Source organism: Talaromyces proteolyticus (genome assembly GCF_021365285.1).
Source record: "Talaromyces proteolyticus strain PMI_201 chromosome Unknown BGW36scaffold_6, whole genome shotgun sequence".
Classification (NCBI taxonomy): domain Eukaryota; kingdom Fungi; phylum Ascomycota; class Eurotiomycetes; order Eurotiales; family Trichocomaceae; genus Talaromyces; species Talaromyces proteolyticus.
In genome coordinates, this window is record NW_025764282.1 from 1577983 (window position 1) to 1595811 (window position 17829).

General features: G+C 48.0%; 6 protein-coding genes across 6 annotated transcripts; 3 read left to right on the top strand and 3 right to left on the bottom strand.

The window, feature by feature from the left end:
* Window positions 1-111: 111 nt before the first annotated feature.
* BGW36DRAFT_379103 (DlpA domain protein) lies at window positions 112-1976 on the bottom strand. Its single transcript, XM_046216180.1, has 6 exons — window positions 1513-1976; window positions 1104-1329; window positions 978-1053; window positions 611-927; window positions 452-550; window positions 112-387 (listed from the first exon to the last, which is right to left on the bottom strand). The coding sequence occupies exons 1-6, from the start codon at window positions 1551-1553 to the stop codon at window positions 214-216; spliced, it is 933 nt and encodes a 310-aa protein (XP_046072330.1). The 5' UTR covers window positions 1554-1976; the 3' UTR covers window positions 112-213.
* Window positions 1977-2007: 31 nt separating this feature from the next.
* Window positions 2008-3262, bottom strand: BGW36DRAFT_379110 (uncharacterized protein). The gene is made up of 5 exons (XM_046216181.1): window positions 3195-3262; window positions 2875-3102; window positions 2728-2820; window positions 2496-2597; window positions 2008-2433 (listed from the first exon to the last, which is right to left on the bottom strand). The coding sequence occupies exons 2-5, from the start codon at window positions 2920-2922 to the stop codon at window positions 2413-2415; spliced, it is 264 nt and encodes an 87-aa protein (XP_046072331.1). The 5' UTR covers window positions 2923-3102; window positions 3195-3262; the 3' UTR covers window positions 2008-2412.
* A 320-nt stretch (window positions 3263-3582) lies between these two features.
* On the top strand, window positions 3583-6901 carry BGW36DRAFT_296582 (uncharacterized protein; the record flags this gene model as incomplete). Its single annotated transcript, XM_046211285.1, has 4 exons — window positions 3583-4073; window positions 4127-4206; window positions 4266-4313; window positions 4365-6901. The coding sequence occupies 4 exons, from the start codon at window positions 3583-3585 to the stop codon at window positions 6899-6901; spliced, it is 3156 nt and encodes a 1051-aa protein (XP_046072332.1).
* A 4267-nt stretch (window positions 6902-11168) lies between these two features.
* Window positions 11169-12776, top strand: BGW36DRAFT_427588 (velvet factor-domain-containing protein; the record flags this gene model as incomplete). The annotated part of the gene is made up of 5 exons (XM_046220434.1): window positions 11169-11403; window positions 11460-11529; window positions 11577-11725; window positions 11798-11989; window positions 12043-12776. The coding sequence occupies 5 exons, from the start codon at window positions 11169-11171 to the stop codon at window positions 12774-12776; spliced, it is 1380 nt and encodes a 459-aa protein (XP_046072333.1).
* Window positions 12777-13730: 954 nt separating this feature from the next.
* BGW36DRAFT_427589 (uncharacterized protein) lies at window positions 13731-15617 on the top strand (the record flags this gene model as incomplete). The annotated part of the gene is made up of 3 exons (XM_046220435.1): window positions 13731-13820; window positions 13866-13950; window positions 14002-15617. The coding sequence occupies 3 exons, from the start codon at window positions 13731-13733 to the stop codon at window positions 15615-15617; spliced, it is 1791 nt and encodes a 596-aa protein (XP_046072334.1).
* A 317-nt stretch (window positions 15618-15934) lies between these two features.
* BGW36DRAFT_171258 (carbonic anhydrase) lies at window positions 15935-17534 on the bottom strand. The gene is made up of 2 exons (XM_046209651.1): window positions 17362-17534; window positions 15935-16865 (listed from the first exon to the last, which is right to left on the bottom strand). The coding sequence occupies exons 1-2, from the start codon at window positions 17369-17371 to the stop codon at window positions 16252-16254; spliced, it is 624 nt and encodes a 207-aa protein (XP_046072335.1). The 5' UTR covers window positions 17372-17534; the 3' UTR covers window positions 15935-16251.
* Window positions 17535-17829: the final 295 nt, after the last annotated feature.

Genomic DNA, 17829 nt, shown 5'->3' on the forward strand with positions numbered 1-17829 from the left:
CAGTGAATAGGCGGCCCCATTCCAGAGAAGCTGTCAACTTCATCACGTGATTCGCGTCACGGGGTATTTCTCCTACCCGCGACGCAGATACATAACAAGTATTTAAACGACTTTCATTATTCATGCTAGCTCTGCTCTGTTTCTATTTATTGTGAAAGATACCAATACAGGAGCTCTTTTCAGCTGATACTCCACTGTACATTCGACGCTAGATTATATGTTACGGTGTTTCTGCATGGCTTCGAAGACTGACAACCCATTTTCAACGTCCGCCTTGACCTTCTCATCTTGATCTATAAGCTTTGGGCAAAGCTCTAGGACATCATCAAGAAGTTCTTGTGGGATGACGACAACTCCCTCTAGTGGGTCGCAGAAAACGATATCACCCTGTGAAGGTTTAGTAAGCTCGATGCACAGGAACTGCGGACACTATCCAAAGAGCAACACTTACGGTCTTAACGGTAACCCCATTGAAGTCAATCGGGACATTTCGTAGACCCGCTTTCGCTTCTGCTCCGGTACCTACGGTTGTTGTTGCTTTCGACCACACCTAGAGTCAAGTGTGGTCAATCATAGACCAGGTAGAAATCACCATGACTGATATACTTACGTGTAACCCAGAAGCACTTAGCTCTGCTAGATCTCTTACTCTTCCATTCACAACAACACACTTGACACCCAAATACGACATTCTTGCGGCCATAATTCCTCCGAGGACGGCACAGTACTGGCCGGGCGGCTGATTCAGGACCGCAACAGTTCCCCGTTCATTCCAGTCAACCCAGTGCTTTCCAGGCGGGAATCCATTAGCTTCTGGATTCTCTACGCTTGGAGAAGGGTCGCCTTTGGGAATGAATTGGAAGGTCACGGCTGGAGCAATAATTTTTTGTTTGCCAGCCTGGCGGCCAATGTAAGGAGAAATGGGGCCTGGATTCTGGTTAGTTTGGTTCTTCAGATACGAAGTACCTTGTACGCACTGATATCGGCAAGTTGGCCGGCTCTTGGCTGCCCACCCGGAGGTACATTTTGCAATTTCAATAATGCATCTGAGATCTAGTACTTGTTAAGCAGGAAATTAGAACACTTGAATAGACGAGACATACATCACATGCAGATAGCTCCTCTAGTGCTTTGAGCTTTTGCTCGAAGGTTCCTACAGAAGACATGGCACGCACCGGAAAGGATTGTCTTGTAGCCTGAACAATTCTTTGTTTGTGGGATATGCAATTGCTGATCAACGGTATGGATCGGTTGCAGCGATAAAGTGTAGAAGTTGCTTGATGACAAGCCTTTGGCAAGATTGCAGTCAATGCCACCATCTGACGAGAACTAGGTAGGAATAATTTTATTATCGACAAACTCCAGAAGACGGTATTTCTAGTGCAACATAAGAAGCATTGCTATTACTACTTCGCAAGTATGGAATGAAATCGGTTGGTTTGCCGTCGGCTATGGTCCGGGAAAGTTGAAACCAACCGAAGGGCAGCTTTAATTGCGATTGGGGCTACTTACTCTATTACGAATTGGATTTGGGGTAAGTTCCCCTTGTTCATGGTAATCAATCTTACCGACCCAAAGGAATGCCCATGTTATGATTCTCCCGGAATCTAAAAAGCATTTTACTCTCAAATTATTCTTCCCAACCGAAGTCTTGAACTTTGTATGTGAGATGGATGCTGACCCGTATCAAGCCGAAGATGCGGGGTTAAATGACTCGGGTTTACTATGCGACGATGCTGCCACTAATCTTGAGTGAATATAGCCAGAGAAAGTAAAGGCGATATTGATGAGTTTAGCGGATTGTCCACACGTAATGCCAATCCACGAGATTTATCGTTGGCTAAGACTAGTTAATCTACAGTCCAGTTGACAGCACATATAGAGAGACTAGTACGGAACATTGAAATAGCCGCACCATCATTGAACACAAGAGATGAGATGCATCAATGCTAGAAATAAGTGGTATCAGTTTGCCGCCTTATGATATTTTCACTAGAGTGGATATATGCAATGTCAATTCTTTGATAGTCGCTAAAATACCCTATGGGAAATGATCTATTGATGATGTGCATTGAGAAATTCCCTGTTCCGCAAAGAGGTTGAATAATGATTGAAAGAGCTCTAATCAGGATTGCGGTTAGGTATTAGTAGACGGTCATTGCCTGGGAATCCACGCTGAGAGCGTGACAACGCCTCTTAGCCATGGTCTAATCATTAATTTAATGGAAGAATTAGAGGGATTAGATGGCAAAAGTCAAAAACCCAAGAGAAAACTTGTAATTTGGTCGCCAGTCTGTTTTCTCCCAGCAGTACTGTACAAAATGATCTATTTAAAGAAAGGAATCACGGCTCATATAAAAATTGAATATCATGTCGCCAAACATCACCGTGTTAACCAGTATTTGTCCTCGATTAGAAGGTCCTCTTCTCAAGCTGTAATATCCCAGTCAGTACCAAATGCATGTTGCATTATCAATTGATATCTGTGCTCTTACTCTCCATGGGTTGCTAACTTCGAAGCCAGCAGGGGCCTCTGGGTTCGTGGATTGACCCCTCCAACTTCCAGTTATTCGTAGATCTCTTTCCATCACTGTAATCTCCCATCAGTATTGAGATTCAAAATTCATTGGATCGGTAAATCGGCTTCAGTTTCAGGTGGAGACGTACTTTGCTAAAGGAACTGTTAGCTCAAGGTTTCGTTGACATCAACTCAAATATGGGACCTACTTTATCCCAAGCATCTCTATTCCACCTTGCTTTCTTGTGATCGTTGACAAAATACTTCGTAACACTGAGGCCGACTCCGGTGACGGCGTACATCTAGGTTGTTCTTTGAGTTGGTCGCATCGCAATTGCTGGGAAGGTATAGCTTACGCCGACGATGATCCCATAGGGAAGCAGAGCCTCGAATGGCACACCCATAATGACGGTTGAGCAGTAGGCAGGGTAATTGATCCAAAAGGTCGCAGAGCACTGTTCAGTCAGGCGCAGTAGTCGACTGAAGTCACTTGGAGCGAGCAGCGAGAGATCCACGGTGCAAGTCACAACGGAAGCCGCCCAGGGACCCGAAGTGGAATAGCGGCTTGACGGGACTCGAAATGTCTTGGCATGATCAGTCAGCAACCATCCGCGACATCGTCAACCGCCAGAAGACGGATTTGGGGTATGCTTGCAGGAGAAAAGCGCGAACAAACCCGTGTATATTGTCTGTCTTCGACTTTACGCGTTCGAGGACGTGTTATTGCATCCAGCTTGTATGTTTCCCTTTGATCGCCCTTTCGACTGGATTTGGCGTGCCGGAATTGACATCTTTCACTTGCGCGAAAGAGCGCCACAGAGCTGTGAATCAATATCTTTTCATTGTTTGCGCCAGTCAGAAGCCAACTCTGTCGACAGTTTGAGGTGAGCTCTGGCGATCGCATTACGAGTTTCGGATTTGTCGCAATCCAATGTCGCACTCCGCCACACTCAACTGACGACCTCACCATTGGGGAATTGCGGCCATATTCCGATAGTACACAAGACTCTGAGAGGCGAAGAAGTTCCGCTCAATTTGGCGACTGGCGAAAACCTACGCACAGCATGGCCGCAACCATGCTGGCCACCCAAGATGAGCTGAAAATGGACCCGCAATCTCCTTTAGTCGATAGTGATCAAGATGCCGAAGGGGAGGAGGATACCGACTTGTATCAGATGGACAAACAACTACAAAATGCTGTTCAGCAAGCCGATGCAGATGAGCAGGCTGAGGATATCGATGCGTCGGAAGAGTCACCTATAGAAGATAGTAAAAGCTATGAAGAGTCAGTGGAGGCGAACGAGGATGAGCTATCGGATGCTAGCGAAGAGGACGGGGTTATAAAGGTACCTAGACTGCGCCGGCGTGGGAATGCCGACTCGAATTCCGATGCAGATGACGCGGATCCGGACGCTGCATTTGAAAATGGCTCTGAGAAGAACTCGGCCTCAGGAGTAAGCAGTGATGAGTCGGATGCCGAGGCAGATGGCTGGGATGCCGAGAGTAACGAGAGAGACGATCTTGAAGGGGAAAAGGGGCCTTCTGGGAACTGCATGTAAGAACTTGGTCAACTCATTCCTGCCTGTATATTTGCTAATGTGGAGTAAGATTTTGCGGCCAAGACGAAGATAACGATCCGTCGGAAGACTTCGAAGAATATCTCACTTGTGCAGTGTGTGGAGATCATTGTAAGCTGCTATTGCATCCACTTTTCTCAACTGTCATCGCTAATAGTTTTCTTTGATAGCCCACAGGCAGTGCGCTCGAGAACAAAATGCGTTTAGTGATAACGAAGGTGCGTCAGTAACACTTTCGTATTAAGGACCCCTTCTAACTGCTTCAACAGAAGCGCAAGATTGGCGTTGTGTGTCTTGTGTTCAGAACAAACTCGAGCCTGACCCCGGACAGCAAGCAGCAGCACGGCGTAGAGCAGCCGCTCAAAGTATTGCACGCGATCTACTCGCAGCATCGAATGGACGCCAGGGACCTCCGTCTCACTCGATTTTTACTAATCTGATCGTTGATGATGATCCAATGGATGGATCACGCTCACTGCGAAAAAGAAAAAATTCATCCACCGAAGCCGATGAAAATACCCCTGGTGTGCGAAAGCGATTACGACGTACACCATCTCAAAGTGCAATCGACAGCGCTGATGGTTCTGTGGATGCGGATGGTTTGTCAAGAAGTCGGCCGCGTAGAGGGCGTAGGCAAGACAAAGAGCTATGCCGCGTTATTCAGCATAGCAACGGCGAATGTATTATCGCATTTCATCTCGACTCTGTGAAACTGGCTAAAATCCTCAATTCACGCCCGCGTCCATTAAAGGCAAGGCGGCGAAAGCCGCCAAAACAAGCTGCAGTGGAGGAAGAACCTCTGGCCCACTTTGCTCCCATTATACCAACCTACACTACGCCTTTCTACTCTTTCCATGATCGCGAGGTTGACGAGCTGAAATCTAAGCCTTATGGTGGTATCCTGTCAGAAGCTGATGCCGATACTAGTCGCACTCTTCCAACTCAAGTTGATCGGGACAAATTCGAATCTGCTCGACGAAAAGCCGAAGAGGATTGGCAAAAGAAAGTCAAGGAGTCTGACCCTGTTGGGGAAGTGAACCATCGTGCATCTCAGAAGGTTTCAGGTCCCCCAAGCAAAATCAAATGGATCAATTTTGGTGGCTACGAGATTGAGACATGGTACGCAGCTCCATATCCGGAGGAGTACAGCCGCAACAAGGTGCTCTATATTTGTGAATTTTGTCTCAAGTATATGAATTCGGATTTTGTTGCGTGGCGTCACAAATTGAAATGCCCCGCGAAACACCCGCCTGGTGATGAAATCTATCGAGACGGATCAATATCAATTTTCGAGGTAGATGGACGAAAGAACCCTGTCTACTGTCAAAACCTCTGTCTCCTCGCAAAGCTATTCCTGGGCTCAAAGACGCTCTATTATGACGTTGAGCCTTTTCTCTTTTATGTCATGACAGAGCACGATGAGCTAGGTTGTCACTTCGTGGGTTATTTCAGCAAGGAAAAAAGACCAAGCTCGTCTAACAACGTATCATGTATCCTGACTCTTCCGATTCATCAGCGGAAAGGATATGGAAATCTACTTATTGATTTTTCGTATCTCCTGACGCGAGTCGAGAAGAAGACAGGATCTCCTGAAAAGCCACTTTCTGATATGGGTTTAGTTTCTTATCGAAACTATTGGCGACTTATTTTGAGTTATCAGCTGCGGAATCAGAACACGCCGCTCAGTATAGTCGAGCTTTCTGATCGGACAGGTATGACAGCAGACGATATCATTTCTGGTCTAGAAGGACTACGCGCCCTAGTCAGGGATCCAGTTACAAAAACCTATGCATTGCGGTTGAATTATCAATATTTTGAAGAATGTATACAAAACTGGGAAAGTAAAGGGTATGTGAAGCTCAACCCTGTTGCTCTTGTGTGGACGCCCTACGTGATGGGACGCAACAACCAATCTCATTACGACCGTGCTCAATTGCACACGGTAGCCCAACGGGAAGATGCAGAAGAGGAAGAGGAAGGCGAGGACGAGGACGAGGAGAGTAGTGAAGTACCTGTTGAAAGTGACCGTTCCCCTAAAATTAATGGTGTCACAAATCCGGTTACGGATGGGCTTCCGTATGCACCGGCTGGGCCTCCTTCAACTACCGGGTTATCGCTTGAAAGCTCTCCTCACAAGGTCAATGGCGATCATAACCCTGCAGCCAATTCACCAAATCCTGCAGCTGGCATTCCACCCAGTCGATTTCAGATCCATCCTCCTGTTCAAGGGCCTGTTTTCAAACGACGCCCTGGTCGACCTTGGGGTAGCAAAACCAATTACAACAGAGTTTCCTACAATTCAGGGTCACGGAGTGCGCGATCTACACCTCGACGTACGTCAACGTCACTGTACGGTATAGGGACGCCTGCATCTGTCGGGGGTTCTTCGGCTCGGCGGGCGAGGAGCGGGTTGGCCGCCGAACTTGGCCTTGAGGTCGAAAATCCGTCCACCCGCGGCGTTGTAAATGGCGATGTTGAAGACCAAGAAGGTGTATTTGCTGGAGAGGATCCCGGGGATGACTCCGCTATTATAGCCGATCCCCAGGCGGCAGATGATTTTACATCACTAGAAACAAAGAATAAGCAACCAAATGGTATTGACTCACCTTCCAACGGCGCAGCCAAAGAGAACGGCGACTCTGCAGCTTCTAGGTCCGGAAATTCTACTCCTCGACGCACCCGAAGGACCCTTGCCGATGAAGACAAGAAAAGTGCTGAGGACACATTCGTCTCACCTGCTACCAACGGCGATGACAGTGATGTTGATGCCGAAGGTGAAGTTGATGAGGACATGCAATTGGCATAACTATGTTAATCAGTTGGCTATTTTCCTTAACCCGTTCTCTAACTAACGACTAGTCACCCACGTATTAACCCAACAATGTTCACGACACGTGAGGAAATGGCTACAAATACCACAAAACCGTTTTATTAATATGCTGGCATTATTGAACTTTCAATCAACTTAGCTGGTGAGGATGCAAGGCTGCAAAGCGCAAGGGATTGTGTCTATTGTTATCGATGGGGCATGGACAGTTTAAACTTTCGGAGTTGGCAAGTCCGTTGTCTCCTTGCATCGGTTCCTGTGGGGAAAGTTTTGCGATGTTATTTTTTCTTCTTTTTCTCGTTTCTTGATAAGATACTGATGGAGTCTTTCGCTGTACGGTGTGATTTATATGCATTCACATGGGTGTCATTTTCTTTTTTTGGGGGAGGGGGGGCAGTATTATGAGCTCGGTGTTATACTGAGTCCAATGTATTATTGTTCTTTTATTATCTAGGGGCGTGTATGCTTTTGGAGCGTATTTTGTTTCATTTACCTCTGTCTTGTTATATATAGAATCGGCCAGAACACTGAGACTCGCTCCTTTGGATGACAGCATTGCTACTTCTTCTCTCCTGGCTTATAAGAGTTAGTACTAATTGAAGAGAGCTTAAGGCGACAAAAATCACGGCTTTTCCCCAGATTCGTACCAAACTTTCCCAAACCTTTTTTCGACAAAAAGTCAGGAACCGTAAACCCTATACCTATTAGTTTATTCATTCTAAAATTCGGTTTGATTACAACCTTCCATAGTCTGGTTTGACAGCGGCACAGATCACTAGTTCCCAGTTAGTTGGTTTTAGTGAAGAACAGAATGGGGGCGCCGGACGAGCAAAATCTGGTCGGCCCCATGAAGCAAAATCCATGGTACGGAATGGAGGGAGCTATGCAAGACGTGTGATATACGGTTTGTTGTACCATGGGCCGCGGTTGGCTAGTTAATTGATCAACTGTTAGGAATATAGTATAATAAAGCAGGCTCGATCGATTGCAGTATAGCGTAAATAAGCTTTCGATATTTTGGATTGTTTACATGTGATCCTTTTCGGTTGAAATGTCCGATATATTTATTTTTTCTTATTTCTTCGGGGACATTTTCATTGTGGATTTGTTATGAATTGCTCAGCGTTTATCCAGTTACGCTCTAAATGCTACTTTCTAGACCTGTCTGTGGAGAAGAGCTAAAGGGCGCGTGCATAGCATCTCTGAGTTAGCCTCATGTTTTCGCAATAATTGCTATGGATCACAAGTTCGTTGGAGCTTTCATAGAAGGCTATCAGCAATCCTCGACTTGTTCTAATTGACTAGATGTCGTCAATAGACCGTAAACCGTTGGAAAAGTCCGACCTTCGCCGGATAATGGGACTTTTAATACTGCAGCGCTTCTCAGACCCACTTGATGTGCTGGATGGAGCTTAGAGATGTTATCAGCCACTTGTGACTCGTGCTCACAAGCCAAATTTGAAAAGCGATCCAACACATAGCTAGGCGTTAAAGCTATGACGGCAGCGCGGATAGGAAGCCGTATGCTTGCCCTATGTCTCGTAGGATCGTAGCGACCATTTCCAGTCTTGGTTGCGTTTTGATCATCCACCCTCGTTTTGTGTGAAAATGATGGCAGCTTACAGGCTCCATTCTCGAAGCAGGGAGCCGAAGGACTCCACCGGCTGAAAGCCACTGTTATACGAGCAACTTGCATATGTCGCAGCAGAGACGTGACCTTTGGCCCAGAACTTGATTGATCTTCAACTTCCAACCCGTCACAATTCGAGTCAGACGGTAGAACTGTGGCACTGACCAAGTTCGTTTGCCCTTCGGGTCTGCGGGTTTTAGTGGCTTACTGCCAGCAATGCAACTAAGGCACTAGGCTATGATATTGCAGCGTAGTTTATATTTAGTGTGGCCGAAACATGCACGTCGGCGAAAGTGGATAGGACGGCCGCTGGGCTTTCAAATCCGCGTAGCGCTAGTTGTTCAGCCCGCCATAAGTTGGGCTCCTTTTGGAACGCCAGCTGGTCGGTGCGTACTGCGAAACGACTGAAAACATCCGGTCTCCAAACAACGAGGGCGGTTAGCTGCAGCTCTTCAAGACGTCGAACCTGCCAGATGGGCTGGATTCAGGCGAGATAGAACTGACGGCAGGATTGTCACCTACATAGGGAGCATGGTCAGGTGGTTGCCAGGAATTAAGCAGGCTGATTGCTAGCTAAATCTTGCCGCGCATGCCATTAGACTCTGGCGGACACTAAACGACAAAACAGTAGCTGGAGCGAGTGACGTCTGCAATAGGAGTAGCACTCGTTCTCGAATCCAAGCCACTGTCCTACCCTCAAGGGCGCTGCAATCGGATCTTCCCCCGCAGAGCACTAGAAATGGCAAGGACAACCTGACCGGTTTGCTAACGATAGGCTTGTGGAACCAACAGCGCACGGATTCGGTGAGGGGACGCATCGTTTTTTAGATCGATGATCGTGACCTGCATCGCGGATGTCCGCGATGTGACCCGTCCCATTGCATCCCCGTTGACTGCATAAAACCGGGCCGCCATCTCACAACGTCAACATATCATCCACGGGCGATGGTGTAGTTTGGTCGCTATGCCTTCGTTCTCGATGGCATCTGCCTGCTCACTCTGTCGGAATTCTGCTGCGCTTCGGTTCGGCCAAGCTTGCATTTAATTTCGTGTTCTGCCGTCGCTCGTGTGAGGGCATCCCGCGCATCTTGCTGTTGTCGTAGGATATGGTGGTGGCTAGGCTAGAGTGAACACTCGACGCCCCGATATAACAGCGACCGTCAATCGCACCTGGATTCATATCAACGAAAGAGACTTTCTCTCTCCTCTGCCCTCCATACACTGTGTTGTTTTCCTTCGTGCGAGTGTGCAGTGGATTGAGCATCGCCAAACGGATTGATCGCGATCCAGCGACTCTGCTGAGGTCAGAGCCCAGGCTCAGTGACGAGAGAGGAGCGATAGCGCCGATTGAGGATCACGCATCGGCTCACGGGGGACCAGGGCATTCGTCGAGGCACGCGCGAGTCAAGGTCGTGGTTGTGGTTGTGGTTGCGGTTGCAGCCGCAGTGGCAATCGTGGTAGGCGTGGTGGATGACATAACAACGTTTGGGGAGAGAGTAGGCCCCTCTTTCCTCTTGTCCTCTTTTCCTCTTTTCCTCTTTTCTCGCTCGTTTCGTCCATTCTTCCATTATTTGCCACAATGGCTCGAGCGTGATTGTTCAGCCGACAGAGGCGTGATGTCTTTGTCTACAACCAACGGCTTTGTCTCGCTCTACGAGTAATAGTATATACATCGCTGCGATACGATACGCTGACGGGAATGCTAGACGCGCACACACCACCACACCTGGGCGGATCTTAAGATTGCCCTTGCATACCTAGGGCCGCAGGGGCGAGTTTGGCGTCTGCAGCAAGACATCGTGCATTTCCGGCAGGCGGCTCCGTCTCCGCAGAGTCGCAGCGAGACCAGCGGTTGGCTGCGAGTCTGGGACGGATTAAATGTGCGTGGAGGAGAGCCAGCCCAGCCCTCTTGCTAGTCCTAGATAGGAGAGCCTGCGAGGCCTGCGAGAGCCTGCTAGACGCGAGCGGCCACTGGGCCTGCCCACGATAGCCACACTTCCCAACGCCCGCGCACCAGTCAGCACGAGTGCTCGATCTGCCCTGCTCCACCGGCCGGCTGCTACCAGCCTACGGCCATCGCCCATCCATCGTCCATCGTCGACCGAGGCGCTCGAGCCGAATTTGAACCTTGGAGGGGTTGTGTGGTGTGGAGGGGGCGCGCCTGCCGGACTCGGGGCGGCGTGTATACTATTGTCTTCTCGTACTAGCCTGCTAGGTCATTATTATAATTGTCGCCTGTGTGGTACTGCTCGCTGTCGCCCTCTCGCTTCTCCCCACCCCCCATCCATATCGCACTTCCCTCCTGGTCTGGGCCTGTGTTCTCGGTCGATGACGAAAAGTGTGCGAGCGACCAAGCTTCCGTATCCGTCGACCGTGGATCATACCCACTGTATGACTACGGAGCCGTGGTACGCATCGTGGGACAGCCCGGAAAGCGAGTAGGCTTCACGCTGCAGCATCGTCGAACCGCATTATATCTTCGTCACTATTACCACCATTCCCCTCGTTGCTATCACCATTACCATCACTTGACTCTCCACGCATCGAACCCCGTCATCCGCGTAAATCGCAGCCTTGGGTTCTGCCTAGGTCGCCTGGTTCCAACCGCCCGCCTTGATGAGTGCATCGACGTTTGCGGAGAGCTCCGTTCCTCGCTCGGATTCCCAGAGGTTTGTCCACTGCCTTCTTCCATGTTTCACTGAAAGAAAGATCCTTGCCCTCGAGCCCATCCTTGCTCGCGTTATCAAGCCTGCTACAGATCTGACAATGCTCTCCAACACTAGCTCTGACTTCGAGTTGATTGTTCGCCAACAACCGGAGAGGGCGCGGGTCGCCGGAGGCAAAGAGAAAGGTGAGTCCGTCGTGTCCGCCAGTCAAGAAACACACCACCATTAACCACATGCGCAGAGCGCAAGCCAGTTGACCCCCCGCCTGTCATCCAGCTCAAAGTTCGCGAGGAGAACACATATCTTGCCCAGTAAGCTATTGCGTTTTCTTTCAGGTGTCTAGCGCTGACCGTGATAGACACTATCTACAAAGCCCCTATTACTTTATGTGTTGTAGTTTATACCATGCTACCGAGGATCATCCTGTGCACTACAACCAACCCTCTACTGCTTTAGCAGGCACACTCGTCTCCTCTCTGCATCGCTTGAAAGATACCGACAACGCCGGTGAGTATTGTTTGGGCCCAGGTACAAGAATCCAAGCTTTGCAGTACTAACCCCGGACCCTTTTCCTAATAGATGGAGGATTTTTCGTGTTTGGAGACTTGTCCATCAAAATTGAGGGCGAGTATCGACTTCAATTCACGTTATTTGAGATGCAGAAGTATAAAAGAGCCCTGGTACAACGTGATTTCTGTGGTGAGACTGACAAGATTTCGATTAGGGACAATGTCGTCGCTCTCAAGTCGATTCTTTCCAATCCATTCGCAGGTGAGAGATCTTATGAAACGCCCTTTCAAAGCGTTTCGCTGACCTGTTGAAAGTTATGCCCCCAAAGAATTTCCCTGGGATGGCAGAATCTACACATCTTTCTCGCTCCTTTGCAGATCAAGGAGTAAAGTTGAGAATTCGGAAAGAGGCTCGGAATTTAATGTTAGTCCCAAACCCTTGCAGATCTGCAGAGCCAATCGTTGAGCAAAACTCTAGGAAACGTGGAGGAGCCCGACCTGAGGAGTATGCTCCTAGTCTACCGCGGTCCCCTGAGCGCACTACTATGCCGCAGATGGTTCCGAACACTTTTGCCGGCTATCCTCAACATAGCTATTATACCCCAGGTCCAGCTCCAGCTCCCAAGCGTGTACGCACCTCAGTGGATATGGATGCAAGAACGGTTTATGAATCCGAGGCACGTTACGCCCCGCCGTATCCCCAATCAATGTATCCGAGCCAGCCGGCTGGCTACCAAAATCCAATTGGATTTGGTTATTCAACTGGGCAGACAGGACTACCAGAATATAGCATTCGACAACCACAATCTATGACGGGTGCAGGCACTTCATACGGCAACCCTGAAGATCCCATGCTGGCCATGAGATCGCCGAGCGGAGCCGGTTATATGAATCCACAGCGGTATCCGGCTTATACCGGGGCACAACAGCTTTCGTATGGCCTTCCTTCTCAGCAAATGCCACAGCTTTCAGATTCTCAACGAAATCCGCAGGCAACTTTACAGCCCCTTGTCACAGGCCAGACTGTGAATCAGCAAACCACTGTATGATTTACACTCCCTTTTTATCCATGCGAAGAGCCGCACCTACAATCCCAGTTCAGGTGGCTAAGAATGATTCCTCTTGAAGGATCAGATCCTACGGCGTCAGTGACGCCAGATATCTTCCACCATTCCCGATTTCCAGCCAGTTCGATAGTATTGTCTCGTGTTCCTCGGGCATATAAAGTGCTGCGCATCCTTATTTCCTAGGAATACATTATATTGTCGGCGAAACAATTCGATACGTCGGAGAAACGACCCTGATGCATATTACTATTCTCGCTTTAGATTTATTAATGGATGAAGCGTTATACCTCTGGAGTTGCGGATGGAAAAAACCTCTCACACACCCCCTTTGTTCGTTACTTTCTCTGTACAAGTAGGGCTAGGTTAGATTGGCTTCCTCAGAAAATCAATTCAGTGATCATGAAGACTTGCAGGACATTTGGTATGTCACATTTTTTCTTCCTTAAGATTTGTGTTATTGTGACCATAGCCTATACCTTCATATTCTTTTGCCATGGTCATCGATTTCTACAGGCTCGGCACAGGCATGACCTCGTCACAAGAATAGATTTAACAGCTGATTGTTATTCTTCTAAAGTAAACCGTGGCAAACTATTCGTAAATAGTGCCCGCAGACACAATAGCATGGGCAAGATGAAAGATATTTTGTGGTCTCTTCTTTGCCTATTGTTGTGAGCACAATTGGGCTGTTATTCAGGCTATTGAAACCGCAGAGATGACAGTTTTGTAGTCGTCAAGGCGCAAACGCGCCTTCCCATCCGATGCTCCTTCCATGTCGGCTTCTCCAGCCCTCAGATCTCGATCAGTATTATCTCTTCTTCGTTATTCAACACCCTCAGTTGCTTGTCTACCCCTTATTGCTCTTTCTATCCATCTTGGACTTGCTTCAGCCGGTCTGTATCTTGCAGATACCCGTCCTCCTTTGTGATGGCAGCAATGGGTCCTCCACATCCCAGCAGTCTCCAAGTACGTGCGAGCTGGGATGGTGACATCAGACATGCGGCTTGTATCTACATGATTGTAGAAGTAAGTGAGGATTTCGCAACAACTTGCATATTGCTAATTTGTCAGGTCGAAACCAAGCCAAACTCTCGCCTCACTCTCCTCAGCGGCGTCAAAAATACCGGTCTAAGTCACTCAATGCTTTGGGAAATTGGTCATCCTAGTCAAGAGCCGTCTGTCTAGGACAGGGCCAACATCCTAGCAGCCGTTACCCATGATACAGGAGACCTTCCGCCATCTCCACCAAGGAAGTTGTTCCCCTCGATTAAGAATCATCGAGACGAAGATAATGGTGAAGCTACATCCGACCATCTGTCAAGTTCTCCTCCAGTTGAATCATCAAACGATAAGATCCAACCAATCTGCAATGACAATGCAGGTGTGAGTGAATATCGTGTGCAGGAAAAGGCCGAGGAGGCAAGTATCACTGGACCAAGCCTCTCGCACAAATCAAGCTCTATTTTAAAAAAAGATGGAGATATCTCGCAGGAGACTAGTACATCCATATCAATGGTGAATGCGCCTGGCGAGCCTGATTTAGGTGATTCGTTGGTAGATTTGCTTCCAAGTCCGACTCCCTCCTCCCGGGATTTGATGCCCTGGGCGTCAGCTACGGACATTGCAAGTCGGCTGGAGACAGAAGAAGATGCGGGCGCGGAAAGTGACTGTTTAAGTGTCGCCTCTGAATTTATCAGGTCTTCATCGAAAGAAGACCCTGACATCTTTTGTGAAAATGGGGAATTGGTTTTTAACTGCCCGAGCTTCGCTAAGGAAAGAATTTACAGGGCCGAAATTATCTTTCTGAAGCATATTCGAGAAGGTCGAGATAAATGGCTAAGTCTTAACCTGTCACCGATGATAATGGCGTGTCCGGATATTCAAGGTACCTTCGTTTTTGACGGACCCTCAGGATATAATTTCGAATTCGCCAGCGACATTCTAAAAGCACAAACATCAAATGGCCACCTCGAGTACAAATTTACTCCTCGAGAGTGGCTCCTTACGCCGTTTCGTCTTTGTAAAGATGAAACTCTAAGCAAAGATACGGACCCTTTTTCCAAGGATTTTGCTTCAGCACATGAAGAGGATAAACAGGATACAGATAACATTTCACCGTCTGTTCTCGAGACAGGGCCCAAAAAACGATCTAAAAGAGGTCGCCCCGAATTCAAGTGGCTCTCTGAGGAGGAAATCCGACAAATGAAAACAGATATTCTCAAGTGGTTTTTCACCCCTCTTCATTGGGTTTTTGTTGCAATCTACATAGTTAGCTTCGGAATACCTGGTGTTGTCTCCGGCCCTGCTAATACCTGGTGGACAATACATGAAATACCGGAACTCGCGAGAAATTTCAGTATGCAGGGCTATTCTATGCTTCAGATGAAGTTTTGTTCATGTCCATCTGCCGATCGTTCTCACCACAATTTACACGATAATTGGCCTAGCTATGACTTCTCTTCGCTGATAAAGCAATCAACTACATCGACAGCAACTAAGTCGAGCGAAGCACTCAGTACCAATGATGGTTTTCCCCTCGTCTCGCGGAATAATTTATCACTGTTGGGGATTTCAACCACCAATCAATATACCCGTTCCATACGTTTGTCTGACGGAGAAATTTTAGCAACAGAGGGCCCATCAATTGGAGAGGAGCTTTTTCCTACAGAGATATTTTCAGCCATCGAGTTTTCAGCTTTGACAATTGATTTTCAGTCAGAAAAAGATGAAGTTTCTTCCTCAAATATCTCTTCCACCGGTATAGTCGCAACACTAGAAGCGACGGTATTCTTCCCACCACACATTCCAATGAGAGAGACATAGAACAGCGCAATGGAGCTATTTTCAAACCGTCTTTTGCTGCGTCCGTTACATCACTATCTTAGATGACTCTGCAGCATGTGGCTTGTTCAATTTCATCTCTCTGTATTATTATGACGACTAGTCATGATGATGACCCACAATGGGAAGTTTTCGAGAGGTATTCCTGCCATGATAACGGTCACTGGCGGCCTCACACTACAAAAGATCAAATTGACTATTTTCTCGGCTGGACGCCACCTGAGTGTGGAGGATAACCGGTCTGAATCATTTGTCGTTGCACAATCTAGGATGTCTTCAGGATTATTGGCTTATCTTGAGTGGAAGAGCAGCGGTCTATGGCTGACTGCTAACAAAAACCTTAAGTGATTATATATTTGTTTGTCATAACGAAAGCGAAACTCTGTTTATTTTCATGAATCTTCTTTAATACCAAATCCTGATGTGGTTAATGTTTGTCGCCCTCGATGTTATGCTCAGGCACAGCAGGCTGCGCAAATACATATAATAGCTAAAATCGGTTTCTACTTTGCTCAACCGGATATCTCTAAAATGCCTTTGTCACGCAAAAGAACCATCAATGAAAAACGCTTCTTTCAAATCTCATTCCATCGTCTAATTTATATGTGTAGCGCTGTCAAGCCGTTTTGAACGCTGTCAAGCGCGCTTTAAGAGAATCCTGTGACTCGTTCCCACCGATGGTACGCAACAACCCACTAGCCACATCATAAATCACACCCTGAACAGTAAGCCCCCGGGTCTCAATCGCATCAATCACAACACTGGTCTCCTTGAGCTTACTGACTCCATCGAGAACATTCAATTCCGCAAGCTTAACAACGGCCTCCGCGGGTTCAAGCCCTTGCAAAGCCTCCAGGTTTTGTTGTCGCAGACGACGCAGAGGCAGCAACCAGGCGTCCAGATTCCCGAGTTTCGCATTACCAAGTGCAGCATTCACACCACCGCAGGCGGTGTGGCCACACACGACGATATGCTTGACTTTCAGGTGCGCGACCGCGTACTCGATCACGCACGCTGAGCTGAGGTCGCTGTAGTGAATGACATTGGCGATGTTGCGGTGCACAAAAACATCACCGGGATTAAGCCCCAAGATGGTTGTCTCCGGGCATCGTGAATCAGAGCAGCCAATCCAGAGGATTTCAGGCTGTTGGCCGGTTGCTAGGGCCGGGAAGTTGTCTGGGTAGGTCGAGGCCCATTCCTTATTCTTTTGGAAGCCCGTGGTGAGTTTGTCTGTACGTTGTCAGATGTTGCTATACTGGCGCTGAAAGTAAAGGGTGCATGTGAGGAAGGAGTGCTGTCGAGGGACACAGGGTTTGGGGCGTTTTTGGATGGATTCCTCCTGGGTTTTGCAGAATGAGGGTACATGATAGTGTTGCTTTTGTGAGGGCGGTGATTATGGCAATGCCTAGCCCTTTTCAGAGTGGCAAAGGATGCAGGATATGTAAAAACAGGAGTGCGCAACAGAGTCTTGCTGTGGGTGGTGACAGAAACCATTGTGCTGAGTCTCCTGACGTCCGGCGACGTCTGATATAGCGCGTTGATACGCTGCAGTAAGGGAGGACAATAATAGCAATCAACAGCAATGACAGAGCACAAATAATATCTGCAACTATTCTAGAATGCAAATTTATGCGGGGGTAGAACCAATTGAAGATGGCAGAAGAGTGATGCGGAAATGTTAAAAAGGCAGAATGGATTGTCCAAAGGGTACAACAAACAGACATACCAGCAGCCATGACGGTCTATTGTTTTCTTTTCGACTGTCAATTATAGCGCCGTAGGATCAATGCAATAATTGTTATGGTATATTGGGGTTGACAGAGAAAGATGCGAGCAACCGACAAATGCTGAATGTTATATGTTGAATGTTGAGTGTTGTATAGCGTGATTGCCAGTCTTATGATCCTTATCGCTTCACCGGCAAAGCAGGCCCTGAACGTGGGGCCAAGGCCCGGCAATCGGCCAATGGTTGCCGGTGGCCAAAACTGACCTGCCATCAACGAGGATATTACGGGTGCTTGGATTCCCTCCTGCATCCGACACTACCTGACAATGAAGACGAAGGTGAAGAGAGAGAGAGGTGTTCATATTTCATGCTGCGACATAAGAGACGCTCATGCATCATAAGGAGCGACAAATTTACAGAGCAATTGGAAAACAAGAAAGCGCCAGACACCGAACCCGCTAACAAACA